Here is a 27318-nt window from a genome sequence, read left to right on the forward strand (position 1 = left end):
AAGCGTAAACGCGAAAGAATCCCATGACTACTGAAGACAATGAAATTAATATTATAGCAGCTATAGCTGTCAATCCACATGTGAGTACGAGGAAAATTGCACAAGAAGCAAGCATGAATCAAAGTAGCGTAATACGAGTTCTAGCCCGACATAAATTTCATCCGTCTCATATATCGCTACATCGGGAATTCGTCAGGTTTTTTCTGTCTGTGACCTTGAATGACCTTGAGTAATTATAGTCACTGAATTCGTAATGAAAGGGACTATCATTGTGGATGTTTAAAAAAGGGTGGTTCCATTTAAAAAAATGAAGGTGACCTTGATATCTCTAAAAAAATTGACATAAAAACAAAAATTTTTTGGTGTCGTATGAGCCCTATTTGACCATTCAACTTTGTCCTCAAGACATTTAGTGTATCTTTGAAAACAACAAAGATATTTGAGGTGAAAACGTTAGGTGACTCACCCTGTATATATATATATATATATATATATTCTTTTTCCGATTCAATAGATAAATGAAGAAGAGATGTGTACGTGTAGATATTAAACATTTTAAACGAAAACAAATAAAGTGTGTTAATCACACATAGCTATAAGTAATAATGCACATTGGGATTTAAGTTTCTACTTGCTGTATCCTTTGTTTCTTTATGAAACAGCGAAAATATTGCATGTTTACAAACACATAATCCGACATCGTTGATATCTAATTTCACAAACGTCGTAAGACAGAAGAAAAAAAAATGACTTAAAAAGAATATTTTTACAAGACAATATGCAGTATTTACAGGTACGATCATAGTTCTCATTCTATTCGTAGGTAAATAGAAATTCTTACAAAGTTTCTGTCGGACACGATGAAAGCAAAAGTGAAGGACGAACAAGTGTAATTAAACATCTTATCATTTAAAGATATTCTTATATAGTATCGTTTTTGCTTTTCTTCTGGCCAGCAGAGATATGATCGAATAAAGTGAAACTGATTGAAATCGTGTTGATCTTATGTATCGTAGCAATGTATCGTAGGACATGGAAGAGTTGTTTTGAAATAGCTGCGTGCCGTGGCTGTGTACACAGATGGTACAGAAATAATTACGAAGAAACTTATAACCCAAAATACAAATGTAAAAATGAAGTAACACTACCTTGACGAAGTTATAAAGTCTATTGCGTGTCTATTTGATTTTCGTTGATTATGATAAAAGCACGGGCAAGCAAGAATAGTTGTTTCGAGTTGAAGATCGGAGATCAGTGGGATGGTCTACTGAATAATTGGATTTAAGCGATGAGATCTTCGGCGCTGGTGAGATGCTCGAATTACTGGATTGTCCTCTCCAACGCCACTGAGAATATCGGTTAGTCATCTGATAAATGCAGTTTTATAACTTTTGCTTGTGCGCGCACTGCAAATCACAGAAATAAAAGGGAGCACTTTGTTAGCCACCTCAGGAGCTACTTCATCCCTAAGCTCTAAATGTAGCTTACACAGCTGACAGGCCTGGACAGTAATCCAATCTAATAAAAAAGGTATTTTTATTTTTATAGCGCATCTAATTTTCTATAATACGTAATACGCACGAAATTAATTTAGTTTAAATGCTATTTACATTTATAAAATTCATAAATAAAGTTAATTTCTCTATTCTTAGTATATTATTATCATTATTAATACTACTATTGCTATTACTATTATTATTATTATTATTATTATTTGTCCAGGCCTAATGTTATCTTATAAAGAATCTAATTACATGCCTTAAATGAAAGTTTCTTAGTGCATGCTACATGCATGTTGATATTAGCGATCAGTCACGTTTTATAATTTTTGGTACTGCTTCGTATCCTTTTATATACATAAATATATATATACAGGGTGAGTCATCTAACGTTTCCACCTCACATATCTTCGTTGTTTTCAAAGATACATGAGGACAAAGTTGAATGGTAAAATGGGGCTCGCACGATACCAAACAAATTTTTGTTTTTGTCTTTTTTAGAGATATCAAGAGGTCACCTTCATTTTTCTAAATAGAACCACCCTTTTTTGAACACTTAGAATGATAGTCCCTTCTATTGCGAATTCAGTGACTATAATTCACTAACACTGACGCGTACCGCTAACTTAGCTTGCTCCACGCAGTACGTGTCAGTGTTAGTGGGAAGAGTGGGGCGGGCTCCGCGGCGCATCTGGACGAGGGACGTAGCGGTAAGGGGACTGGTTCCCGCAAAATATGGCAACCCTGGTTGGGACTTCGATTGAAGAATTACTGTATACGTTTTTTCTGTCCGTGACCTTGAATGACTTTGAGTAATTATAGTCACTGAATTCGTAATGAAAGGGACTATCATTGTAGATGTTTGAAAAAGGGTGGTTCCATTTAAGAAAATGAAACTGACCTTGATATCGCTAAAAAAAGACATAAAAACAAAAATTTTTTTGGTGTCGTATAAGCCCCCCATTTTACCATTCAACTTTGTCCTCGAGACATTTAATGTATCTTTGATAACAACAAAGATATCTGAGGTGAAAACGTTAGGTGACTCACCCTGTATAATGTCACAATATATAACATTAAAAAATATAGATTTGTGATGATATTCAAGCATTATATAGGCCTAGGTTTGCGTAACCTAGTGAAAACTTGAATAAAAGGATAGAAGCTAAATTACAAATATATAATACAATGCAGAGGTGGAGCATATTTTGATACAGAATATGAAGTAAAGCAATATGTTACAATAAAGTGCAAAAGTCATGAAATTGTTATATGAAGAGAGGCAATGATAACTGTTACTTAGCAGAAGGTTTAGAGTAACAGTTATGAAGACTTACTGCTTTAGAGAATGATAGCGATTTACTCGATCCGCAGACCTGAGAATCATATTCATGCCTTGTTGGGGTTGCGAGATCGAATAATTTGTAGACTCGTGCGAAGTACGAGTCTCGGTGATGCAGGAAGTTCTTATACTGGCCCTTGTCACCGGTTTCGATACAGATATTGACGTAACGGAAGTAGCGGTAGTTGTGTTGTTGTTGTTGTTGATATTATGGATCTGTGTCGCTGGTTTAGTAGACTTAACACGACGCGAAGATGGATCACAGGTACTGTTGACCAGCCAACTGTTTCTATAAGTTTTAGTAAAGATAGTGATCCTTTTGTTTACGTAGATAATGTGCTGAGGTTATTCGAACGCGAGCCAAGTTTAATACGTCCACGAGATAGAAACTGAATATGCAGAGAGATGTTAATCAAGACGCGACAAGTTATTCAAGTATTATAGAGAGGAGAAAGCAACAAAGCAGAAAGCAGAAACAAAGAAAAGGAGGCAATAATATGTAAGCAGTTAAAGAACAATTATCTAACAATAAGCAAAACCGATCTGCTCTCACCTCTTAGCGATAGCTGTTGTCGTGGATCTAGGTAGAACCTTCTTGGTCGAATCCTTTTCCTTATTTCTAGTTAACGCATTACTTGTACTCTTCTGACTTCTAGCTTGCAATAACGGTCTTAAATAAGGGCTAAAAATATAGTATGTATCTATGAGTAATTCGTCCTCTCTGTAAAGAACAGATATATACGTACATATATGCATCTAAAAAGAATAATTGAAATAATATTTACTGTGCAACTGTGGAAGGTTTGGTTGTTGTATTAATGTTGTGATTCGTTGGTAAACTCCTTCGTTTCGCTTTAATTAAGTTTAATTTTCCACCCTGAGTTAATGGCATATATATTGTTGTACTAGTCCCAGCAGCGGCAACAGCAGCAGCAGCAGCAGCAGCAGGAGTATGATCGTCCAACGTGATCCCATCTACCCGATGCATTATTCCCGAAACATTATCCTGCACCAAGTGAGATTCCTTAAAATTAGACAAGAATACTGTCTTCGGTCTGCCAACTATAGAGTAAATTCCATATTTGTGTACTGGATTCCCATTTTCCGCATCGAGCTGCAAAGGCTCTTTCAATAGAGAGTGGAGGTACGCTTCCTTCCTGTAATAAAATTTCATTTTTAGTAATGGTTTTCATGTACCACTCATGGACCAATTGTATGTACACCCCCGATCAAAAGTATGTGGACACTTGTTCAATCCTCCTCCTGGAAGAAAAATAATCTTCAATGAATTTAATCGAATTTCATGCGATCTGCTTTATACAGTATTGGAAAAAATTATTATTTAATATCATAATCACTAGACTGCGAATCTTTATGCAAAATAAAAATTGTCTGCATCGATTGCAAAAAATAGAAACCAAATTGAATGTTATTTTTGAATAGAGGAGAGATCATATATTGGCATTTTCAATTTTTTCAATTTTCCAACAATTTTGAATTTCATCTACTCAATTTTCCTATAAATGCATAAAGATCCGCAGTCTAATAATCACATACTGTTTACTGCATTTCTTTACACGTTTCTCTAGGGATTGGACCTAAAATATATGTATATTTGATTTTTTATTTTTATTTTCCTGAACAATGTAAATTTTTTCGAACACTAAAACAAGAACACTTGTACTTCAAGACTATCTGTTTACATCTAGAAAAGGCCATATACCCAATAGATGTTTTAAAAAAATTCTTAAAAATCACTTTTTCACTGAAGTTACACAAGCCCCCTTAAAATACATTCCAAAACATTTTCAGTGGTACGCATACTTTACTATTTCAAATTCTATTTTACCCAGCTCTGTTATAGTACACAAATTTCAACGACAGGTGTCCATCAACTTTTGAGCGGGGGTGTACGTGGAAAATTCAAGTATTATACTACTATTCAAGACAGATCCATACTTTTCCAACCATTGTTGTTGGTGTCCGATCACCGAGCCTGGTCTACATATTCTTATCCATGCGATCGTTTCGTGAGCAGTTAAATGATAATGTTTCATGATATAACAGCCTATCAAAGAACCTGTCCTACCAAGTCCTGCCCTACAATGTACAGCAACGGCGCCGCTCGCGTTTTCCGCTATTTTAAGAAATTGACGCATAATCGAGTCCGTCGGAGTCGAACCGTCCACGAAAAATAGATCTTTATGTTCAAATCCTGCGTCCGTGAAACTCGAAGCATCATAAATTTTCTTATTAAGACGTATTATGGTAGATACGTTGTTGCGTCGGAAATATGTAAAATACGATTCCGGTGAGTGAAGAGGGTATCCTGCAAAGACGTGAAAATATAAGAGTATTCAAGTCAGTATTGTACAAGAAAAATAATATTGTACGTTGGTATACCAAGAACAGTGCAGACACGTACCGTTTTCTATTTTAGATTTAAGATAAGGCCCGCAAAATGCAATAAATTTACCAGGAACGATCCAATTCAAATCTCCGTTCTCAACTCTTTCGAAGTACTCGTATTCTTTCACACGAAAATCTTGAAAATTAAAAAATCCCAGTCTGTGGCACTTGTATATGGCACTTAGACATTCGCTCAACGATATTTGGAAGCACGGCGTACCAACAGAAGCATCGCGAAACATGATAAACGGGCAATTGGGACTGCTAGTTAAACAATTGAACGCATCTTCGGCTGTACGTTTCAAATACAATATCTAAAAAAAAAGTATTGTTTCATTATTATATTATATAATGTTTACTTAAAATGTTCCATGAAACGATCTTACCGCGTAGCTTCCAATAAGGAAAGCGGCGTTCAATCTCTTCTCCGGATCCATGGTTGTGTAATGTATAATCTTTTTCTTCTTTAAGGTGACCGCCTTCAGCTTTTTATTCACTTTCTGACAGTAATGATACAACATCGCAAGATTCAATGGGCCAAAATCATTATAAAAATTTTCATAAACTAATTCGTCGTCGATACTGAAATAATGTGTGTTTGGAGTACTCTTTGGCTTTATCGTCGTTCTCAATGTTATAAAATATAATCGATCTAAAAAAATAAGGAAAAAAATACACCATATGTCTAAATATGTAGATTTCATCGAACCACCCATAATAATTTGAAACATAATGACTTGTGAAAGAATGATTTCAAACACAGTTTACCTTTTATAAATTCTGTCGTGCATACTAGTATGTCGTTTGTATCCTCCATTTCTTGTTTTGTTCTAACACGGTCTGCTTCTACGAAATCCAATCAAATACGACTGTCATTAATGTAACCAACGAAATAAGGGTCGCAATTCAATTAAGCACGATTAGAGATTACAACAAATATACAAACATATACAGAAGGATAGAGAGAGAGAGAGAGTAAATAGTCGTGATGAAAATAAACTAGATTCATCTACCTACACGCAAGCACACGCAAGCGTGTTTACAAGAATCATTTAACCGATATGCGAATTCATAATTAGAACACCATACATGACGATGCTCTATCAAAGAATGCTTACACTTACCTATGCACCTGTGTGACCGTTACAAGATTCAAACTTGGTCAATCAAGAGTCGGCGATGGCCGATCGGTTGTGTCGTCCTACAGCTCTTCCGGTTATATTACACATTCAAATAATTTCATACTTTACGTGTATGTCATCGTTTATCTTGTCTTATACTATACGGACTATTTTCAGAAACTATATTTCAATGTTTCGATTTTTACATGTATCATAATATATATTATTATCCACCATACGAGCAAAACGTAGTTTTCGTACGTACTGCCATATTGGTTGATCTTGGAATATTATACTGATCACCATATATAAAGTTGACGTTTCGAGCAAAGAACATTGTAGGATGTAATCGACGTTTCGTTACAATAAGTTCAGACTATTTACAACTATGTATACGTATGTAACGTATGTTTGTATGTATATATGTATGTACGTACGTATGTAACAATACGAGTACAAATACCGTGACAATTCTCGCTCAAACTTTATTTGGAACGTTGCAAGTTGCAACGGACTAATTTAGACAACTGGACAACGATTATCCATACATTGAAAAACAGCGCACTCTATGTCACAAAACATCCTTTTTCATATTGTAACCTGTTGTAACTTATCTTTCAAACTTCAAATTTTTCCCAAAATTTGTATTCATATATATAAATAGGTGTTCGATTATGTAAGTTGTATAGATATATAAATGTATAAATTATGGATGTATGTTACATGTACTAAAGACTTACAATTAGATCTTAGATCATATATTACTTATAGACCCGGTATATATGTATATATATAGATATAGGATATGCATAGGACGCAGTGTTCCAAGATAACTGACATGAGTATCTGGTGCCCACAACTGACGTCACAAGGTAATTCAAAATGATGGATAGCGATACACAAGTGATCGAGGTAAACAAGTATATTATTATGCGTTGTTTCGTGAACATTTAGAAAAATGGTACAAGCTTGTTGCATAAAAAATTGTAAGGAACGAAAAAACCGTAATACAAATATATTCTTTTCACAAGCAGGTACAATATATATTTATTTAGGAATACGCGTTCGTAAATTAAATGAATGTATATTTCACGCATATTTTTTGAATCACCGATCTCCTATGATTGAAACTTGGATTTTTTGCATTTTATCGCCAAAATCTACAGGATTTACTTATCAATCGTCAAAGAAATGTAACTCGCTAGTCCTAATAGTCCTCTTCTTACATTGCTTCGAGCCTGTCGCTGCCATTTGCGCTGCCAACCTATTCAACGAGAGAACCGTACCCAACCGTACCGTTGCGCGCAGGTGCCCACAGCTCGGAAGATGGGGGGGAGGCGCAGCGAGCCTATCACTATACACTCCCCACTTTCTTGAACCAACTAGAGCGAAGATGCGCAGCGACGAACGAAAACGTCGAAAACCATATGGTCTTCAGCAGTGCTTCGATTGTGCCCAAATTTTCTCGCGCAGGCGCGAGAAAACAGTGACGTATCTACTATTGGGTAGCAGAGCGGCCAAAGCCCTGAGGCAGTTATATTGGCGGAAATGTACCGAAATAATCTTACTGCACAAAAAAACTCCAGGACGTGTCCTACAAGTTACAAAATATACACAAATAGACCTGGTATACATTCATTTTTTAGAATCAAATCTTATAAATTTTTTAAAGTTCTGCGGGGTGCTCAATCAAGGAATCCCATTTTATCGAGAAGCTCACGTTACTGAGGCTGAAAGAGCGAGAAAAGTGGGACTCAATCGAAGCACTGATCTTCCGGTGTCTTCCGGTCTTCGTCTTCAGCAGTCTTCAGCGGTCTTCAGCTCTTCACTACTCTTCAGTCTTCAGTGTCTTCACTGGTCTTCATGTGTCTTCATGGTCTTCACGCGGTACGGTTCTCTCGTTGAATAGAGTATAGCTGAGTATAGCTCATTTTCCATATCCATGGTCGCCAGAAAATCATACAGTTTCTTGGTTTCTTGCTAACATTGTCATGGATCTGTCTTATAGGTCTGGGTTAGGCACTGATATATATACTATATATAATATATAAATAATATATATATATATCAGTGGGGTTAAGTCAAGTTAGGTCCATGTGGGTCCATGGACGCTGTCAACAATGTTTACCAGTGTTTACAATGGAAATAGTTCGAGGTTAAGTCAGGAAGAAGAAATGTCAGGTGACCTGTCAGCAGTGCCACTTGTTGCTCTATCTACAGTGTCCAAACAAGTGATCTCCACGTTATTAAACCCTCCAAAAGCTATTCCGACCGAGAATGGATTGCCCAGGTAATTAGTCGATTAATTAATTACGAGTGTAACGGCAACTTCCTACATGCGTCACAAGAGGGACAGGAGTTGAAAGACCTTTCCCGCAAGTACTCGGTTCCTCAATGATTTGTATATATACAGTCGTCAACCGCCTTCCGACATCCCAACCGTCTAAGGCAGGGCCTGCTAGATAGCCTTACTGATGAGTCCTCTAAGCGGGCCTAGGACAAAACGCTCCTTCCTTTTTCCTCCCCTCTCTTCCATATTTCGATCCCCCACACGAGTATATTCGAAAAGAAAGTTCGCATTAATTGCATGCAAACAAGAAAAACTTCACCCATTCATTTCTATATAATCTAATAAAATCTGCATTCTGTTGATTGCATCTGTTACAATGAGTACATAATTTTACAGAGATTGGAGAGGTCTTGCGCATCTATCCAATTTGGGTGGAGAGGTGATGGCATTGTTGGCAGTGCATCCAGATCCGTCTACTTATATTCTAACATCCTGGCAAACGAAACAGAAGAATGTAAGGATTAAAGATTTCCAAGCAATATTGGAAGAACTGGACAGATGGGATATTTTAGACGATACTTTAGAACTATTTGGTTAGTGTTGAAAATATTGCCGCTTTTAAAAGCTATTTTTACGTGTCTCATTCTACATTTTTGTTATAGAAAGAGATGCCAAGAAGTATTTAGAAGAAGTAGAAAGATCTCAAACAACAGCCAATGAAATTGTAAATGAGATTGACGAAAACCTTCTGACTAGAGGTAATGTTTCTAAAACATAGCAACTTAAGGGGGTAGTCTTGTTTTTAGGATTTACGCCTTCTCATTTCTCAATAAAAGATCAATCTAAGCCACAGTTATCCTCAAAAGTCCTATTTTTACATTTACAAGGTGTAATTGGTATTATTCGGAAGCATAAATCTCTGCATGTAGCTATTTTCATAAAGCTGCAACAGCTACATGCTGCCGAATAATTCAAATTACACCTCGTAATAAAAAAAGAAAAACAACTCCTTGAGGCTGTCTGAAGGTCTCAAATTTTTGTTCACGTTGTGTAGCAAGTACATAGCTAACTTCTGAAAAAAGTTTAAATCGTATGGTCTAATATTAAAAAAGTTCAATTTCTTTAACAGATGATGTCCTCAGAGTGCCGCAAGGTCTTGACAAACAGAATTACGATGCGTTTTTACTATACGTAGACGAAGATCTGGATTTTGCCACTGAAATGATGAACAAACTAGAAAACGAGCATAAGTTGAAGGTAAATAAGTAAAACGAATACATAATTGTAACAAGAATTTATATATATATATACATATATATATATAATATACATATGTATACATATATATACACACACACACATATATATGTATACATATATACATACATACATATATATATAAGTTTAATCTTTATCTATCCTTTTTCAGCTGTGTATAAAAGATCGAGATTTAATTGCGGGTATTACATTTGAGCACGTAGCTGTCATGAGATTAATCTCCGAAAGGTGTAACAGATTAATTGTGGTAGTTACATCGAATTTCTTGAGAAGTTCGGCAAATAAGTTCTTTTTGAACTATGCTCAAGCACTGAGCATTGGTACGTCTTATGAACGCTTTTAGTAAGTAAAATTATACGGTCCTGTATAATATCATAATATTCCATTTTCTTTCATTCCAGAAAAGTGCCAGAGAAAGATTATACCGTGCCTTTACGAAAAATGTCAATTACCGCCGCAGTTATGTTATGTATCCGTTGTAGATTACAACAGGGCAGGTTTGTACGATTTCTGGGGAAAATTGAGAGACTCTATTCGAACTCCGAGTCGAGTGACGGAAAACTTTGTGAAACATAATAGTAAGCAACCAGAACCTTTGCAAAACCAAGACCTTACGAAAACTACAAAGGAGGACATACCAGAGAGTTTGCCGAATTCGAATGACAATGTATACGATCCAAAAGATAACAATAATCTAAAAAGAATTGGTAATTCTTTGCAACAATTTATGAAAAAATTGATCCCGAAACCGGAGAATAATACGAGAGATTATAATCAAATCACAGAATCGATAAGTTTACCATCGCTACAAGGTCTCGACACACTAGACACTTCAATGGACTCTGTGAACAAAAAACCGAAGAAAAAATTCATGGATAAGTACATGAAGAAAGTCCTCGTGAAGTCGTAGGACTTCTAAGTACTTTTTTCTTCGAACTTTATGTGAATAGACTAATTCTATACAAATAAGTCGTAAACTAATATATTATTGAAATGAATTTTTGTATATGACTCGTACTTGTTTCTAAACATTTAGATATCAAATAAAGTATTTGTTATCGTTGTTAATTGGCTATTCTTTATTCATTTATTGAACATCAGAATTTCGAGTAAGAGTCCTCTGTAGGAAAAATGTAGGAATGTGATTTCGTTGCATGGCAACCGATTGAAATAGGAAAATCAAGCACCGCTTTCGTGGTATACTACGCTATTATATTGATAATAATCATTTATTTATTGATTTAAACAATAAAAAAACATTGGAAAATGCTGGTCGACGAGGGCCTGCCCACTATCCTCAAAGAATTTGTGCAGCCTCGGATAATAAATCAAGATATGCTTATAAAGTTAATAATCGAGCAAGGACCAAAGGGAGAAGCTGGCAAACTTTTCTTCGAGGACGGAATTAACTTAGAAGAAACAAAAGAAATTCGGATAGAATTTCTTAGTGCGTGAAAGGAAATAATCTGAAACTACATTTCTATAATTTTACGTGTTCATATATTATTTTCTGTTTCAGATATTTTAAAAATTGATTATCTATGGGCGATGCCGAATCTTGTAAAGTTGTCATTATCGCACAACACTATTGAAAAAATAGAAAACTTCGATGCTCTTATCCACTTGAAAGAGTTAGATCTTTCTTTCAACCGGATATACGTAATGGAGAATTTAAATTGCTTAACAAAATTGGAAATATTACTTTTATACAACAATAGAATTACGATAGTAGAGAATATAGATGATTTACATAATCTTACGATTTTTAGCATTGGTAATAATCTCATAACAGATTGGGAACATGTAATACTCGCAACAGATTCTTTCTAAAAGCACATTAATACTTCTGATATTTCTATTTATCAAGTTATCATTTCAGGCACTTTATTTACGGAAATTTAAGAATCTTCGTAGTTTAAATATGGATGAGAATCCGTGTACTAAAGAAACTGGATATTCTGAATACATATTCGCGGTTGTACCTCAACTGCTTTATTATCAATATAAAATGGTAACAAACGAAGAACGAAAAAGTGCTGCAGAGAAGCATTAGTAATTACAAAACAATGATAACACTTATAATTAGACTGTGGATCTTTATGCAAAATAAAAATTGTTTACATCGATTGCAAGAAATATAAACTAATTTTTCAACAATTTTCAATTTCAGCTTCTCAATTTTGCTATAAATGCATAAAGATCCACAGTCTACTTATAACATTTATAATACTAATAAGTTCATTTTTATTTCATCATGTTAGTAGGCTCTTAAATACATTGGAAGAAAAAGAAGTTAGAGAGACAGAAGAATTGAGCGCACAGCAAGAATATGAAAAAAAATTAGCTTTTCTTACTACTGCGTATGTAGAACATCTTGACGGAGATTACCTATTTCATCAGATGTTTGCAGACGATAGAGGTCTCACATCAATTATTCTACCGAGATTGTTAAATAAAAGTAGGACAGAATAATAAGATAATTTTGGGAACACATATTTATTTAGTGGGTAAAGAATTCACTATGGTGACTGAAGATGCTCAAAATGTTTTCGCTGAGTACGAGAAAAGTTTTGTAGTATTGTGCCAAGAATTGTGTGAGTTCGGCCTACAAGAACACCAAAAACGAATTGACGAAATAAATCTTTTTACAACTGCTCTCGATGATGGGAAAAAATCTTCGCAAGATCAAGGTCGACTGTAAGTGAACTAAAAAGAATATAAATCGTTAGCATAATTATCATTTCTACTTCCAGAATCGTAAATAACATACTAACGAAGAAAACCGAATTTTTATCGAGCATTAATCCCCTGTTAAATAAGTTACAAAATGATGTGGATAATACTATTATCGAAGAAATAACAGAAAAAGTACAAGAACTTGCCGACGAATATAATGACATGGTTACTGACGGCTGGTCGAACTTGATGTCTCTTGAAATGGAATTACATGAACAAATTGAAGTATGTTTTTCGACAGAATAATTTAATGTCAAACAGTAAATAATAATTCATATATATTTCGAAGGATGTAAACGAAGTATTTAGACTGAATATGTCAGACATGGTGGATACGTTTTTAACAGCTGCCCGAGGACATTTCTCGCAGCTGCGAAACCGTGAAGCAGAATATAACGACACTATTAACGCATTGGTCTTATATTATCTAAGTGGTATCGGAGACGATGCAAAACTACCAAAACATCTAGTAGATTTATGCGGAGACAAAGATACTTTAGCTACAAATCTTAGTAACTCTCATGAAAAGCATTTACAGGTATAATTCTTCGACTTTCCAAGTTAATGAACATATTAAAGAATTTCTTAATTGCAGGCAATTGATGCTAGAGAAGAAATTATGGTAAGTCGTTTGAAAAACTGGTTCGAAGAATATGTGGAACAATTAGTTGTGTAAGCATTATGCTTTCCTATTCCATACATATGTATCTATAACTATACGGAGCCTGAAGCTGTAAAATTGTTTCAATTTTACAGAGGAGAAAATGAAAGAAATAACAAACAAATACTGGAAATCTCACATTTCGCAGATTCTCAACAAAGGGAGTTTTCTTCAATGAAGTTATTGCAACAATTAAATATAAACGTTGATGACGTGGAAGCCATAGGAGCGCTTGGCGATTAAAGTTTAGTAAATCTCGATAATATAATCAACTTTATTATAAAATAACCAGTGTAAAAATGGTATAAAATGTTACAAAATTATAATTATCCAGCACTGTTAACATATATTAATAGATTTACATGGTATACATTAATATATATAAAAATAGCGAATTTTTTAGCAGCAATATAGAAGTTTGTAACATTTAAAAGTATCCCTATTTTCGCTTCAACGATTCAATATAAAATTTCAAAGCAGCCTGCACAGTTGGTGATTGAGCAAAAGTTACAAAGTCTTCAATATCTTTCTCCCGATTTTCTTTCATCCAACGCAGATTGGATTCTCTCAATAGCAATTTTGTTTTCGATCGACCTAGAGCTATATTGAAATTTTTAAAAATCCATTTTCTTTGAAATATTCAGTTCAATGAACTTACCAGGTATATTTTTAAATTCTTCAATATATTTTTGGCATTTATTAACTGCTTCCGTTTTGTCGGTAGCCAATTCATCTACAAGTCCAATTTGTAATGCTTCTTTTGGTGGAAACAGAGATCCGCTGAATGAGAGAGAGAGAGAGAGAGAGAATACATTTAAATAGATTAAAATTATTATCGATATAAATAATTCCTCTCATGCGTTATATGCTCATCGCGAATTAGTTACCGTAAACATGCTATTTCAGCTTTTCTGTATCCTATTACATCAATGTATAGATCTTTAAACATTTTAGGAACTGTAATTCCTAAACGTGTTTCGTTCAGTCCCATGGTATGTTTTCCTTCGACGAGTACTCTGTACTCGGTAGAAAGTGCTAGCATGCATCCTCCAGCAGGACAGGCACCCTTTAGAAATAAAAACATATATTAATAGACTGCGGATCTTTATGCATTTATGAAGAAATTAGATGGGTGAAATATAAAACAGTAAAAGATTTAAAAAATTCAAGAATGACTGAATTGCTTTTCATGTAACAAAGTCGTTAAGGGATGAAATCAATTTTTATCTTATTTCTGCTTCTCACAATCAATGCAAAACATTTTTATTTTGCATGGAGATCCGTAGTCTATATATTAATAATACTGGAAATAACCCAGCTAGGAATAAAAGCGGCAAGCAGATACATTGAGTTGGCAAGAAAGTAATTTTGGTAATTTAAGGTGAAATAAAACCCAATTTTCTTATTCAAGCAATGAACTTTAATCAATAAAATATTTTCCACTTTGTTCGATGATGTTCAATGATGGATGTGTGAATGACTTGGATCAGTTTCTTGCTGATAAGGACCAGAAGTTTTATGAACACACAATTATGAAGCTACTGAAAATATGGCAAAAGATCATCGAACAAAATGGAAAATATTTTATTGATTAAAGTTCATTGCTTGAATAAGAAAATTGAATTGAATGAGTGAGAAAGTAGAACGTGAAACCAAGTCCATTCCTGGGCTGCGTGAAGCCAAAAATAAATATATATATAACTGGAAATAATTTTGTTATTCGACTTAAAATTAAAGCACTGTACGTGCATATCACATTCTAATAAATAATATAAAATAATACATTGATGGCAGCAGCTACTGGAACTTCCAAACTATACAAAGTCAACCAAGTATCTTGTAACGCTTGCCAAAATTCGCTTAATTGATTTTCGGTTCTATTATAAAGTTCCAATAGATCAAGTCCTGCTGAAAATATAGCTGGCAATGCAGACGTCAATATAACGCCTTTAGGACGATTCTTTTGAGCATCTAATAAAGATGTTGTTAAAGCGTTTAATAATTCTTTATTTAATCCATTTACTGGTTGGCGCGCCATCGATATCGTAGTAATACCTGTTAACGAAAATATTCATTCGGATAGAAAAACAATTCGAAAAGAAACAATCGATCATTATTTAAATATATACCTGTATCATCTTCGTGCGTAACATCAATAATTTTTGAATTTGTTGAATACGCCTTAAACAATCGAATTGGAACAATATTAGATACTCTTTTCACTGCAAACATGATTGATCGAATGTACACGCAATAACAAAGACACTTATATCTGTGTGGTTATATATATAAGAATATTTATTTTATTACAATCTATATAAATTATATATTAAACATAGAATTATTCTACGTTTACAGATGTTAATGTACAATTGCAACTTGACCCTTGAACAAAGAGGAATTTTTTAGAAATTTTTCAAGATAAATTCGTTTGACTACATACAGGGTGTCTCACATAAATGGGAACACCTAAATATCTATTTACAGTTTACAGTCCTATCCAGTGGCGCACCCAGGGGGGGCCAGGGGGCCAAGTCCCCCCCCAAGAAAAAATGTTTAGCTTCCAAAAATAAAATCGCGGAATAGCTCTCGACAGATATGTTGGGTAAAAAAAAAAGACGTAATTGAAACACATGCTGCAGCAGTGGCGCACCCAGGGGGCCAAGTCCCCCACCAAGAAAAAAATGTTCAGCTTCCAAAATTAAAATCGCGGAATAGCCCTGGGTACCGTTGATAGATATTTTGGCTTAAAAAAAAGGTCATCACGCAAAACCTAGGGCTGGGTTCAACTCGCCCCCCCCCAAGATTACATCCTGGGTGCGCCACTGTGCTGCAGTCTGTAATCCTTTGCCGCATATCCTCTGTCGTTGTGGGTTTATCTTTGTACACAATATTTTATCTTGCCCCATAGATAAAAAGTCCAAAACGAAGCAAATCTCTAAAAGACTTTTTGCCTTAGTTTTTCCTTTTAAATTCGGGACACCCTGTATATTGTTCTTACCATTCTTTTTTTTAAATAAAGTGTGAGTTGAAATTGACGGCTCTAATCAAGTGGAAGCCCCAAGCGGTAAAAATTTTGAGCCCTCAAACTCAAGTTAGAAATAGAAGTTGCAAGAATACTCTCATAAACAAAAAAAGTAATGACAAATATTCCGGGCCCCCACGCGGCCGCTTAACCAGGGGGTGTAACGTGTAACACCCCGCCACTGTATATATACATAGTAGGTACATAAATATATTGTATATAGCGATCAAACTGGATCAAACCAGATCAAACTACAGGCTACGGCTACGGCTACAGAACACTTGAGAACACAGATGGAACACAGACACAGAAGAAGAGAAGAATGTGTTTTCCTTTCAGTTTCCGTCAGTCGAACACGAGCCACGAACAGCCACGAATCGTCGACTGCCGGACTGCGTCGAATCCAGTCGAATCATACCGTTGCATACCGTCGTCCAAGTTATGCGTGCAATGTTTACTGCGCACGTGGAGTACACCTCGCGGTTACGAAGTTGATCAGTCTTTTTTATTTAAAATAATATACGTTCGTGAATATGACGTTTATAGATAATAAATTCACCGGGCCATCCGCTTTATGATGCATTTACATGCAACGTTCTGAGCGTAAAGTTGCGTATGTATATATAAACTCTCTGTGTATATACATTTATATATGCGAGTCTGTTCCAAAGAATTACAATAATAATCAACTATGAGCTTCTGTATATACGATTCCGACATTGTTCTATGTACTAATGAGCAAGTTGTTGTGTACGATTTCAAACACGATACTGATAAAACGATCCAGTTACCTGCACTTCAAGCGGACAAAACTATTGATTCGCATAATAATGTAAATATCGAAACGTTTCACACTATAACAAACGTGACATTTTCAAACGATGGTAAATACTTTTTCGTTTGCACGAATCGCAAACAACTGTGTCTGTACGAAAGGAAAAACTGCAATCTTTTATCGAATCGTACGCTAACGAGAGCAGCCAGCAAAGTACGATTTACACCTGGTAACGATATAATTGTCGCAGACAAAACTGGAGATGCTTACCTATTCCCAAATAGTAAAACTGATAACACAATATTATTGTTGGGTCATTTATCGATGTTACTCGACGTAATAGTTACAGAAGATGAAAAGTACATCATTACCACAGATAGAGATGAAAAGATCAGAGTCTCGATGTTTCCAAATGCGTATAATATCATGTCCTACTGTTTAGGACATAAAAAGTTTGTAACAAATATTTTAGAATTACCTCACGACAAAAGTACTTTGGTATCTTGCGGAGGGGACGGAGTTTTTATTTTGTGGAATTACGAAAGTGGAAAGAAACTATTATCGGTTGATTTCTGCGATAAAATTCCTCAAATCGCTATCGAGAAGTTCAATCGAAAGCTTCACGATTGCCACTTGGATGAAACTGTAGAGATTTTACCTGTTAAACATTTAAGGCTGTCCAGGTTGGATAGCACGTCATCTTTAGCTGTGATGAGCTTTTACGATAACACATTGTTATTGGTTTATACCATCAGCGGCACCAGTGAATCAACATTCAAAGCTACGTACATTAGAAACATAATTGTCAACTACGAACCTATGGAATGCCATTTTTACAAGGGAGACTTTTGGCTATTGAACCAAGTAGGATTTCAAGTATACAAATATGAAGAAAATAATTTGGTTGCTAACGACGCGATCAATTTGAAACTGAGTAGATTAAATAGCATTTGGAAATCATTGAAGAAAGATTCCGTTAAGCAGAATTTATTCCCAATTTTGTATAAGAGAAAGTATGACAATGTACAAGAATATTTGGAGAGGAAAAAGACACGTCTTTCGAGCGCTGTCGAGTGATAATTGTTTTGTTTGTTGCAAAAGAATGTTGTATTCAGCTTTACAGTTTGTAACATTAAATCTGAACCAATGACTCCATATTATTAAACATGTGTTTCTATTATAAAATACAAATAATATTACAACAAAGTAAATTCGTTTTATTGGAACCACACATTTGTTAGCGAGTAATCAATCGGCAAGTGGCCGTATCAATTAGACTGGCTTGTAGTCCAACTTGGATTCAAGTTTCTTATTGTCCGAAACTTTTCTTACCGCCTTCATAAAGTCCTCTTGCACTACATATTCTCTTTCTAATCTTATCGCAAACAATCCTGCTTCGGTGCAGACATTCCTCAAATCGGCTCCGTTGAATCCATCGGAGAGTTTAACCACTGCTTCATAATCTATATATTGAACTCAAATTAATAACATACCATATCGTAAACTAAGATGAACAAAGATGAAAAGATAAATCCTCACCAATGTCTCCGTGTTTGGATATAGGTGCAGCATGAATCTTCAAAATTTCTAAACGTGCTTGTTCGTTAGGTAAAGGTATTTCAATTTTTCTGTCTAATCTACCAGGTCTTAATAAAGCTGGGTCCAAGGTGTCCGGTCTGTTCGTTGCCATGATCATTTTAACTTGGCCCAAAGAGTCGAAACCATCCATTTGATTCAAAAGTTCCATCAAGGTTCTTTGGATTTCTCTGTCGGCACTTGTTCCTTCGGAAAATCTGCGTCCACCTGTATATGATTTTAAACGAATTTGAAGCAAAACCATCATTTTGTTATTCTTGTACATATACATATACAGTAAGGAGCATAACTGTTTCCACACACTTTAAATCAGAATAACTTTTTTATGAATGGACCAAACGACTTCAATTTCTTTGTAAGGCTAGAAGAATTAGTTTAGCAAATGAAGTCTAATAAATAAGTTGAAAAAATGCGTTAGGTTGGAATTGTGATAAACAATAGTGAAGATTGATTTTTACAACTTTTTTAAATTTAAAAGATGTGTTTTGTAAACTCGTATGAATTATATATGTTCTGAAAATTTCATTGAAATTGGTTTACAAATTATAAACGACCAAAAGTGGTAAAAAGGCCCGAAAATCATGAAAAATTGAAATTTTTACCACTTTTGATCGTTTATAATTCGTAAACCAATTTCAATGAAATTTTCAGAACGTATATAATTCTTACGAGTTTACGAAACACATCTTTTAAATTTTCGTTATTGGCCGAGCTAAAAAAGTTGTAAAAATCAATTTTTACATTTTTACAATTGCATTTTTTCAACTTATTTACTAAACTACTTCTTCTATCCTTATAGAGAAATTGATGTCATTTGGTCCATTCATAAAAAAGTTATTCTAATTTAGAGTGTGTGGAAACAGTTATGCTCCTTACTGTACATGTGTGTGTAACGTTCATACCGATCGCATCAATTTCATCCATGAATATAATACAAGGTTGATGATCCCGTGCATAATTAAACATCTCTCTAATCAATCGTGCCGATTCACCGATATATTTATCGACAATCGCGCTGGATACAACTTTCAAAAAATTTGCATCCAATTGACTGGCAACTGCTCTAGCCAATAATGTTTTGCCAGTTCCTGGAGGGCCATATAAAAGACATCCTTTGGGTGGAGTAATGCCCACTCTTTGAAATAATTCTGGATTCAGTAGCGGTAATTCTATAACTTCTCTCAACTCTCTTATTTGTTCGCTTAGCCCACCAATTACGTTGTACGTAACATCGCCAGGATCTTCGTGGGACATGTTATACACCAATGGATCGACCTACACAGATTATTTAACAATACGTGATTTAGATGAATTTCAAAATAAAATGAACCTTGAATACTTAAATGAATTTTACCTCGCGAGGTAAATAACGCATTATGGTGAGAGTAGTCATATCCAGTGCAACTCTTGTAGCAGATTTCAATTTATTTTTATCGAGCTGTCGCCTACAACCGACGACGTAACGTGGCCCATTCGTTGCTTTTACTATAACTAGAAACACAAAACTACATTTAATTGGAAACATTCGATTGGGAATATTTAATTATTCGTAGTTGTATACTTACATTTTTCCTCCGTGAGCTGTTTCAATACTTCCCCAACGATCTAAAATATAAATGTGTTATGCGTGCTTGTAGGATTTCAATTCTACTTATCGGAAATGTACTATTAAATGTAAAATTTAGTTTTTTTTCACCTGTCCAACGCTCTGCAGAGCTTTCAGATCATTCTCTGACTTATTATACTGTTTCGTCAGATCTTTCAGATTGTCTCGCACTAAAAAACCAAGCAAAGACAAAAATAATAAGAATTTCTGTGACAGTCGATATTTCGGAATAGCTTGGTGCGCAAGGTTATGTACATGAATTGATCACTGTAACGGTAGTGTAATAGCAATAGTAAATGTGTCTTACTTTCTTTCAATCGCGATTCCACTTCTCTATGTTCGAGAAGCTTTTTTCGGTAATCTTGTACAGCTTTGTCTCTGATCGCCTGCATGGTGAATGCTTATGCTTACTCTCCTTATTGCTCCTTATTTTGCTGTCTAATCGTCGTATCTGACAATGTATACGATATATGTATCAATATGTATATGTAATATGTATAGAGTATAGAGATGTTTCGCGTAACAGATCTCGCAAAACTGGTAGTATAAAGCTCGTATATAGATGGTAAGCAATGGTAAGGTAAAATGGGTAAAGAGTAAAGATTGGTAAAGATACAATACGCCACCATACGCGCTGTGGTCGATCAGGTCGATGTTGGTCGTTGGTCGATGTCAATCAGTCGATTAATTCATGGTCAATTCTGGCGACACTGGCGGCACATACTCGAATTAATTACCGTTACCAACAGTTGCCAACAGTGTTGTCGTTGTAGTTTGTTGTAGTTGTCCTGAGTTGTCCATGAGACTTGTTGTAATTTCAGGATTATTTGTTTAATTGGCACGATATGCTGGGTAGATTATTTTCCAATGTTTACCAAAACCTCCCGTACGTAATCAATTTGTAGATTTCTCATTCTAACTACGATTTGTAAATATTTTGAAAAGAACAAGGTTATATTTGTTTGTAGACGACTTGTATCACTGGGTCAACCTGGTTCGTCGATCATTGGCACACCGGCAATAACAAATCTATGGAGTCTTACATTAAATAGAACAAAAATACGGTATCACTTTCCTCATCCTAATGAACGTCGCCGCATAAAACGACATGGATTTTACGCCAGAATGGCAACGCTTAGTGGTAGGAAAATACTTATGAGAAGAATATTAAAAGGCAGACATGTACTTAGTCATTAAGGATTATTAAAAAGGAACATGGCAAATCATGTACACTGTTTGTGATTTTTGGTAAATAATGTAATATAGAGATATATAAAATATATACATTAATTCACAACAAAAAATAGTCCTATCTTTGTATCTTTGAGTAATTTAATTTGAGTTGCCTGCATGTCCAATCTAGGGGTGGCATTAACGGAGCCTCTATCTTCAAATCTTTTCCATTGCCGATAAAGGATGGTAAATCAATCGATTTTAAATGAATATGAGCAGGAATTATATGTTGTTGATTCGTTTGGACGTCCAACAATCTGTAGATAGTTTTGTTCAATACTGGAGGCAACTTTGTGAATTCTAAAAATGGGTCAACTTGAACATAAGTATTCCCAACTTTTTGAATCCGAGATCCATTTAGATTATCTCCCAAAATTGGAGCGTATAAAAATGTCGCTGCAAAAAGTCTAATTGCGTGTTGTTTATTAGAGGACGCTCTTATTTCGATCAAGGAACACAAATTAGATGTAGAATAGGTCAAAACTTTGTACTCAAAATTTAAGATTTTAACATCTCCTTGTTTCCATGAATTTTTTGACCATGACGTAACTAATACTGCCTAAAAAATAGCCAATGAATCACATTAATACAGCTGTAAAAAGAAAAGTCATCATTGAACCATCTAATGAAATTACCTTTCTCCGGTCACCTTGTCGACCCGAGCTTCTCATCTCCAATCCCAATTTTTCTCTACCCTTCAATTGATTTGGCGTCATGGTTGTGACTACCCAGTAAGTTTTTGTGAAATGATTACCACGGCGTAGCGCAAGTTCTACATTATCCTGGATTTGTGGATCTGCAGCGAAAAGCGTTACACCGGTCATATATCTGTTCAAAATTTAATAAATTAGTGGTTTTAGATGAAAACTTCTATCGATCGATTTATGCTTACTTTTCAGGATTCCTGACTATGAATAAGTTTGAATAATTTAACTTCTTAGCGATATACGGCAAGGCATCGTCCAACGTATATTCTACAGCATTCGGTATAAAATATTTGGCTTTATTCAGGTCTATTTTTCTATGAGATATACCATAAGGTTTATTTAACGCTACTAACCCATCTGTAAAACAATTCTGTAAATATGTAACGACGCTGGTATCTTTGTGTCGCTTGTCGTAGACAAACTTACCTCCGTTATAAATAACATTGCTAACTAGATCGTCTGAAAATTCGGCTACCGATCGCCAGGGATGTATCTGTTTGTAAGGGTGTATTTCTTTTGATTCTCTATTAAGAATCTGTTGCACATAACCTCTTTTAAACAATTTTCTATAAGATACTGCATTTCTAGTCGCACGTGTACGTAGAAAACCTGTCAACTTGAACGCTGACATTTCTGTTTATAACTTTCTTTTTACTTTTTGTGATGATACTCTCTCTCTCTTTCGAATAGAATGAATCAATATTTAGGAATAGTTACCGGAATGGCGCTATTTTCAGATTTCACCGAAGCAAGTAAATGATTCTTGGTCAGTTCAAAGTTAACCCCTTCAGACTCTATTTACACACTTTGTTATATTTTTTTTTAAGTTGCATTTAGCTCCATCTGATTCAATTTATGTAAAGTACAATAAAAAATAAAGTAATAATTCTTCATATATCGTCCAAATCACCTACTAATACCGAAAACAAATTTTTTTGATCTGTAAAAAAAAATTAGGTTTGAATAAAATGTACGATTGGCGGCACTGACACTGACGCAAGTACGATAAGCACATGGTCCGAAGAAATGTTTTGAGTTGACAGATTACTTGTCGGGAGTGTGTGTGTGCAGATTCGTGAATAAATATTGAAGTGTTTCAAACATTAAGTAACAATGGTAAGTACTTCTCGAATTCTATAAATTGAACAGTATCGGACTGTAAAATATTGTTGCGTCAAAGTATGTAGATCATTTCTTCTATGTAGATTATTCTTTCGAATAATTAATTTAATTAATTAATGTTTAATGTTAATTTCTGTTACACACAGGGGAAAAACAAGAAGACCAGGAAAGTTGTTATGCAAAAGTTTGCGCAAATGAAGAAGATGATAAGTCTAAACGATTCTAGAATGTAAGTGAACTTTTTGGTTCTGTCGAAGGTTGGTTTTAACAGAATTTTTACTAAACCAGTTACAAAATGTTAGTTTATCGTTTGTAGAAAGCCTGAGAAAAGAATAGGACCAAAGAAACCTAAGAAGGAGGATGCGACTAAGCTTAAAATAACAGAGGCGTAAGTATTATCAAGCATGTAATATCTTGTAGTATCTTTTTGTTAATTCTAATGGAAACATAATTTTTACAGGCCCCAGCAATCTTCGGCGTTGTTCTTCCAATATAATACACAATTGGGTCCTCCCTACCACATACTGATAGACACAAATTTCGTTAATTTCTCCATTAAAAATAAATTAGATGTTATAGAAAATATGATGCAATGTCTGTACGCTAAATGCATACCATATGTAACAGATTGCGTGATGGGCGAGCTGGAGAAGCTTGGACAAAAGTACAAAATAGCGTTGAAGATTGTAAAGGACCCTAGATTCGAAAGATTAAATTGCATGCACAAAGGCACTTACGCAGATGACTGTATAGTTAATAGAGTGACTCAGGTAAGCGTGTCTGCTATTAGAAATAAAAAGGTTATATCAACAATATCTAAATATCGAATATAATATTTCAGCACAAGTGTTACATTGTGGCTACGAACGACAAAGACTTGAAAAGGCGGATACGAAAAATTCCTGGTGTGCCTATAATGTATGTTTCGCAGCACAGGTACACTATAGAGAGAATGCCCGATGCGTACGGAGCACCCAGAACATAACTGTTAAAATCATTTTTCATTGCGCAAGAAATTCTAATAAACATTCATGTTTTATCGACGAGAGCGTATATTTGTCAAGTTTAGAACTACAATAGTTTTTCCTCTATAATGTCACGCGACTCTGGAGATACAGCGAGACGCACGGAAGCAGTGGGACCCACCCATCCGTCTTTATTGGCTATTAACACTGACATAAGATGATGTTACATAGACACTGAGGCAAATTGGTGTAATCGCCCATATACTAACTTGTATTTGTACTCTAAATTGATGGTATGCGAAGAACGTATCTTTACGTGTCTCGCATACAATAAACAATTCATAAAAAAACGTCACAGGAATTGAAATGTAATGCTAAAGAAGTTAATGACACCTTGTAGGTGATCACTGCGGATCTTTATGCATTTATGACAATAATGGGTACCTGTAATTTGAAACAGGACAAAATTTTACATTACTTCCAACCTGCTCAAACGATTAAGGGAAGGAAGATATTCGGAAGTGGTTTTTTTTTTTAAATTTTTAAAATTGAAGGTGTGAACATATAATTTCTCCTCTAATTTAGTTTCTATTTCTTGCAATCGATGCAGACAATTTTTATTTTGCATAAAAATCCGCAGTCTAGTGATCATATAAATTGTATTAAATTGTTTGAAAAGTATAACGTAGAATGCTAGCATATTTTCAGAGCGTACACCGTGAACGAGCCATGTAACAAGTACCTACATCTCCTGCATCGATTGCGCTAAACCTTCAACTTCACCGGTAAAGGGAACGCCGATATAACGGAAGATAGCGGGTTACTTATTGGCCTAGAGAATAACGTAGTCCGGCGATCTTTTCCCATATCCCAAAGTCTGGCCACCGTATGTAAGGCTGCCCCGTATGGTTTATCGTCTCGGGGAGGCAGTAAACGATCCCGGGCGACGGTTTCACGAGGTAGTTTCCTCCGTGGGGCGATTCAGAAGCGCGAATCAATACGTCTTCTGCGCGAGCGGAACAGCCGAAGATAAACCGGCGGAACGTGTTACAGTTATTGTTTGGTGAAACAATGAAGCTGTTGCGTGTAAACGCCCACGTGGCGGCCGAGTAGCCAGATAGAATTTTACTGTTTCACGGCCGATGTTGGCCCGTATATGGCCGGTGCTCGAAATATAATGTTAAACAAGTGGGCGCAAAACGCCGTTTCCCAAGTGAGGAACGATCGCGGCCACAAATTTATCACTGTGCGCTCGCTCGGTTGCTCGCACGCGCGCGCGCCCCGCGAAATCAGTCGTTAGGAGGTCTCGCCGCGATCCTTCTTCGCTCCGCAGACCGGCAGATAAACAGAGCGTTGGCGATCGTTACGCTTACCTACGCGGAAAACGATCAGATTTCCGGACCTCGACCCGGCCCGTCACGGATCACGATGCCCAGCCAGATAAGATTTATGAGCCGTGATTCGCCGACACGCGTCACGTCGGGCCCAGCTAATCCCCTCTCTACGATCATCGTACACCCCCAAACAGACTTCTGTTGGATCACTTCACGAATTATAATTACAAAGTGATTCGATTATATTGTATTCAATTATTTCTTAACACTAAACCTACCACTGCCGGTCAAATGTGACCGGTTTTATATTTTTCATTTCATCATTATTGAAATTATGAAGTTACATATACGGAAATTGATTCGATAAATTTTTTCATCCAAGGACATGTAATAAAAATTGCTCAAGATCTAAATAAATAGAGCCTTGTCATTTGTATAAGCTAAAACATTTTAACCGCTATTAGAGCTCGGTAGATTTAGTGTTAATTCGAAATTCAGTCGCTTCGTTCAATTACAATGTCATTTGCAATTCTGGTCTCTGATTCAATTAAATTACATTATGTAATCCGATTTTATAATTGAGATATAATTACAAAGGAAAATTGAAAATAACATATATCAATTTGAAAAAGTTGAGTCACTTCGTTCAATTAAATGACAATGTAATTTGCAATTCTGGCCTCTCATTCAATTAAATTACAATGTAATTCGATTTTACAATTGAAATACAATTACAAAGTACAGTGTAGTTGTGAGCTACACATATATATGAAGAATAAGAGGTAGAAAAAGAAAATGGTCGGTATCAAAGTGGGAAGGACTTAAAAAAAGAACATTCTTCGTGTGGCACTAATCACTTATGCGGTCATGTTTATGGATGGCAATTGTCAGCAAGTTTTAAATTAATATTAATGAACACTCTTTATTCAAACATCTTGTCACTAAGATTGTCGCATAAGAAAACATCCTCATAAACATAAACATCAAATTGAGTTGCCTGTGAATGTGAAACGGAAGAAACCACGGATAGAAATAAAAGATATTTTTTACATTAAAGCGAGTACCGTACACATCGAGTAATTTACATTATTTTGTATTTCAATTACACTCATGATTCGCGTAATTAGCAATTAAATGAAGTGATAGGTTCGAATTACGTAATGCGATTACAATGGTAATTCAAATACTGTGTATATAAAATACAATGTAATTCAAAATACAATTCAAAATACAATCTAATTATTGTATTATTAGTAGACTGCGGATGTTCATGCATTTTCCAATTTTTATAGACAAATTTTAAGAAAGTGGAACGAATAAAAATTCTATTTTCAATGGAAACAGCTTTTGTAGATTCAAAACAAATAAAAATTGTACAAAATTCTGTCGGATTTGATATTCTATCCTTTCTTGAAGATTTTCATAAACCTTAAATGCATAAAGATTCGCAGTCTAATTATTAGTGAGCCTCGTAGTCGCGTTCACGTTCGACAAGGCTGGTTTTCGGCTGGCGAGGGTTAATTCGAAGTATTTGTCGCAAGAGAGGGTGCGGCGAAGTGACCGGCCGGTACGCGCGTGATTAATATTCGACGTTCAGCGGTACATGTGCCGTTCGTTGG

General features: G+C 35.2%; 9 protein-coding genes across 25 annotated transcripts; 5 read left to right on the top strand and 4 right to left on the bottom strand.

Annotated features, from left to right (window-relative positions):
- Window positions 1-275: 275 nt before the first annotated feature.
- Window positions 276-7051, bottom strand: Cdc14 (cell division cycle protein 14). Of its 12 annotated transcripts, none has more exons than XM_076423477.1 (9): window positions 6375-7051; window positions 6019-6096; window positions 5637-5902; window positions 5267-5564; window positions 4801-5170; window positions 3627-3998; window positions 3395-3562; window positions 2837-3124; window positions 276-1346 (listed from the first exon to the last, which is right to left on the bottom strand). In XM_076423477.1, the coding sequence occupies exons 2-9, from the start codon at window positions 6065-6067 to the stop codon at window positions 1265-1267; spliced, it is 1893 nt and encodes a 630-aa protein (XP_076279592.1). In that variant the 5' UTR covers window positions 6068-6096; window positions 6375-7051; the 3' UTR covers window positions 276-1264. The 12 variants fall into 12 exon arrangements, with proteins under 12 accessions (XP_076279592.1, XP_076279591.1, XP_076279595.1 ...); XM_076423476.1 differs by having other exon boundaries at window positions 2837-3130; window positions 6375-7029; XM_076423480.1 differs by having other exon boundaries at window positions 276-1518; window positions 2837-3130; window positions 6375-7028.
- A 743-nt stretch (window positions 7052-7794) lies between these two features.
- Window positions 7795-11007, top strand: LOC143208766 (myeloid differentiation primary response protein MyD88-like). The gene is made up of 7 exons (XM_076423551.1): window positions 7795-8258; window positions 8380-8661; window positions 9058-9254; window positions 9324-9419; window positions 9791-9918; window positions 10091-10259; window positions 10341-11007. The coding sequence occupies exons 2-7, from the start codon at window positions 8492-8494 to the stop codon at window positions 10847-10849; spliced, it is 1269 nt and encodes a 422-aa protein (XP_076279666.1). The 5' UTR covers window positions 7795-8258; window positions 8380-8491; the 3' UTR covers window positions 10850-11007.
- Window positions 11008-11145: 138 nt separating this feature from the next.
- LOC143208752 (dynein regulatory complex subunit 3) lies at window positions 11146-15118 on the top strand. Its single transcript, XM_076423491.1, has 9 exons — window positions 11146-11386; window positions 11459-11742; window positions 11819-11991; window positions 12201-12358; window positions 12444-12636; window positions 12693-12900; window positions 12965-13213; window positions 13271-13347; window positions 13432-15118. Exons 1-9 carry the CDS (start codon window positions 11206-11208, stop codon window positions 13577-13579), a joined length of 1671 nt encoding a protein of 556 aa, XP_076279606.1. The 5' UTR covers window positions 11146-11205; the 3' UTR covers window positions 13580-15118.
- Window positions 13591-16546, bottom strand: LOC143208776 (enoyl-CoA delta isomerase 1, mitochondrial). Of its 4 annotated transcripts, none has more exons than XM_076423567.1 (6): window positions 16338-16546; window positions 15466-15517; window positions 15120-15391; window positions 14224-14402; window positions 13995-14116; window positions 13591-13936 (listed from the first exon to the last, which is right to left on the bottom strand). In XM_076423567.1, the coding sequence occupies exons 1-6, from the start codon at window positions 16338-16340 to the stop codon at window positions 13776-13778; spliced, it is 789 nt and encodes a 262-aa protein (XP_076279682.1). In that variant the 5' UTR covers window positions 16341-16546; the 3' UTR covers window positions 13591-13775. The 4 variants fall into 4 exon arrangements, with proteins under 4 accessions (XP_076279682.1, XP_076279683.1, XP_076279684.1 ...); XM_076423568.1 differs by lacking the exon at window positions 16338-16546 and adding an exon at window positions 15822-16311; XM_076423569.1 differs by lacking the exon at window positions 15120-15391 and having other exon boundaries at window positions 16338-16344.
- A 500-nt stretch (window positions 16547-17046) lies between these two features.
- On the top strand, window positions 17047-18213 carry Wuho (tRNA (guanine-N(7)-)-methyltransferase non-catalytic subunit wuho). Its single transcript, XM_076423580.1, has one exon. It carries the CDS (start codon window positions 17053-17055, stop codon window positions 18211-18213), a length of 1161 nt encoding a protein of 386 aa, XP_076279695.1. The 5' UTR covers window positions 17047-17052.
- A 3-nt stretch (window positions 18214-18216) lies between these two features.
- On the bottom strand, window positions 18217-20880 carry Rpt4 (Regulatory particle triple-A ATPase 4). The gene is made up of 7 exons (XM_076423553.1): window positions 20646-20880; window positions 20429-20508; window positions 20298-20337; window positions 20087-20223; window positions 19635-20007; window positions 18676-18939; window positions 18217-18599 (listed from the first exon to the last, which is right to left on the bottom strand). Exons 1-7 carry the CDS (start codon window positions 20728-20730, stop codon window positions 18409-18411), a joined length of 1170 nt encoding a protein of 389 aa, XP_076279668.1. The 5' UTR covers window positions 20731-20880; the 3' UTR covers window positions 18217-18408.
- A 182-nt stretch (window positions 20881-21062) lies between these two features.
- On the top strand, window positions 21063-21653 carry Mrpl34 (mitochondrial ribosomal protein L34). The gene is made up of 2 exons (XM_076423587.1): window positions 21063-21224; window positions 21307-21653. The coding sequence occupies exons 1-2, from the start codon at window positions 21184-21186 to the stop codon at window positions 21533-21535; spliced, it is 270 nt and encodes an 89-aa protein (XP_076279702.1). The 5' UTR covers window positions 21063-21183; the 3' UTR covers window positions 21536-21653.
- Window positions 21479-23093, bottom strand: LOC143208772 (pseudouridylate synthase RPUSD4, mitochondrial). 2 transcript variants are annotated; one of them, XM_076423561.1, is made up of 4 exons: window positions 22705-22874; window positions 22464-22648; window positions 22207-22399; window positions 21479-22130 (listed from the first exon to the last, which is right to left on the bottom strand). In XM_076423561.1, the coding sequence occupies exons 1-4, from the start codon at window positions 22720-22722 to the stop codon at window positions 21648-21650; spliced, it is 879 nt and encodes a 292-aa protein (XP_076279676.1). In that variant the 5' UTR covers window positions 22723-22874; the 3' UTR covers window positions 21479-21647. The 2 variants fall into 2 exon arrangements, with proteins under 2 accessions (XP_076279676.1, XP_076279675.1); XM_076423560.1 differs by having other exon boundaries at window positions 21569-22130; window positions 22464-22635; window positions 22705-23093.
- Bka (FCF1 rRNA-processing protein Bka) lies at window positions 22870-24726 on the top strand. Of its 2 annotated transcripts, XM_076423579.1 has the most exons (6): window positions 22870-23044; window positions 23236-23394; window positions 23547-23629; window positions 23717-23788; window positions 23861-24170; window positions 24242-24726. In XM_076423579.1, exons 2-6 carry the CDS (start codon window positions 23392-23394, stop codon window positions 24383-24385), a joined length of 612 nt encoding a protein of 203 aa, XP_076279694.1. In that variant the 5' UTR covers window positions 22870-23044; window positions 23236-23391; the 3' UTR covers window positions 24386-24726. The 2 variants fall into 2 exon arrangements, with proteins under 2 accessions (XP_076279694.1, XP_076279693.1); XM_076423578.1 differs by lacking the exon at window positions 22870-23044 and having other exon boundaries at window positions 23179-23394.
- The last annotated feature ends 2592 nt before the right edge of the window (window positions 24727-27318 follow it).

Source organism: Lasioglossum baleicum, chromosome 5 (genome assembly GCF_051020765.1).
Source record: "Lasioglossum baleicum chromosome 5, iyLasBale1, whole genome shotgun sequence".
Taxonomy (NCBI): Eukaryota; Metazoa; Arthropoda; class Insecta; order Hymenoptera; family Halictidae; genus Lasioglossum; species Lasioglossum baleicum.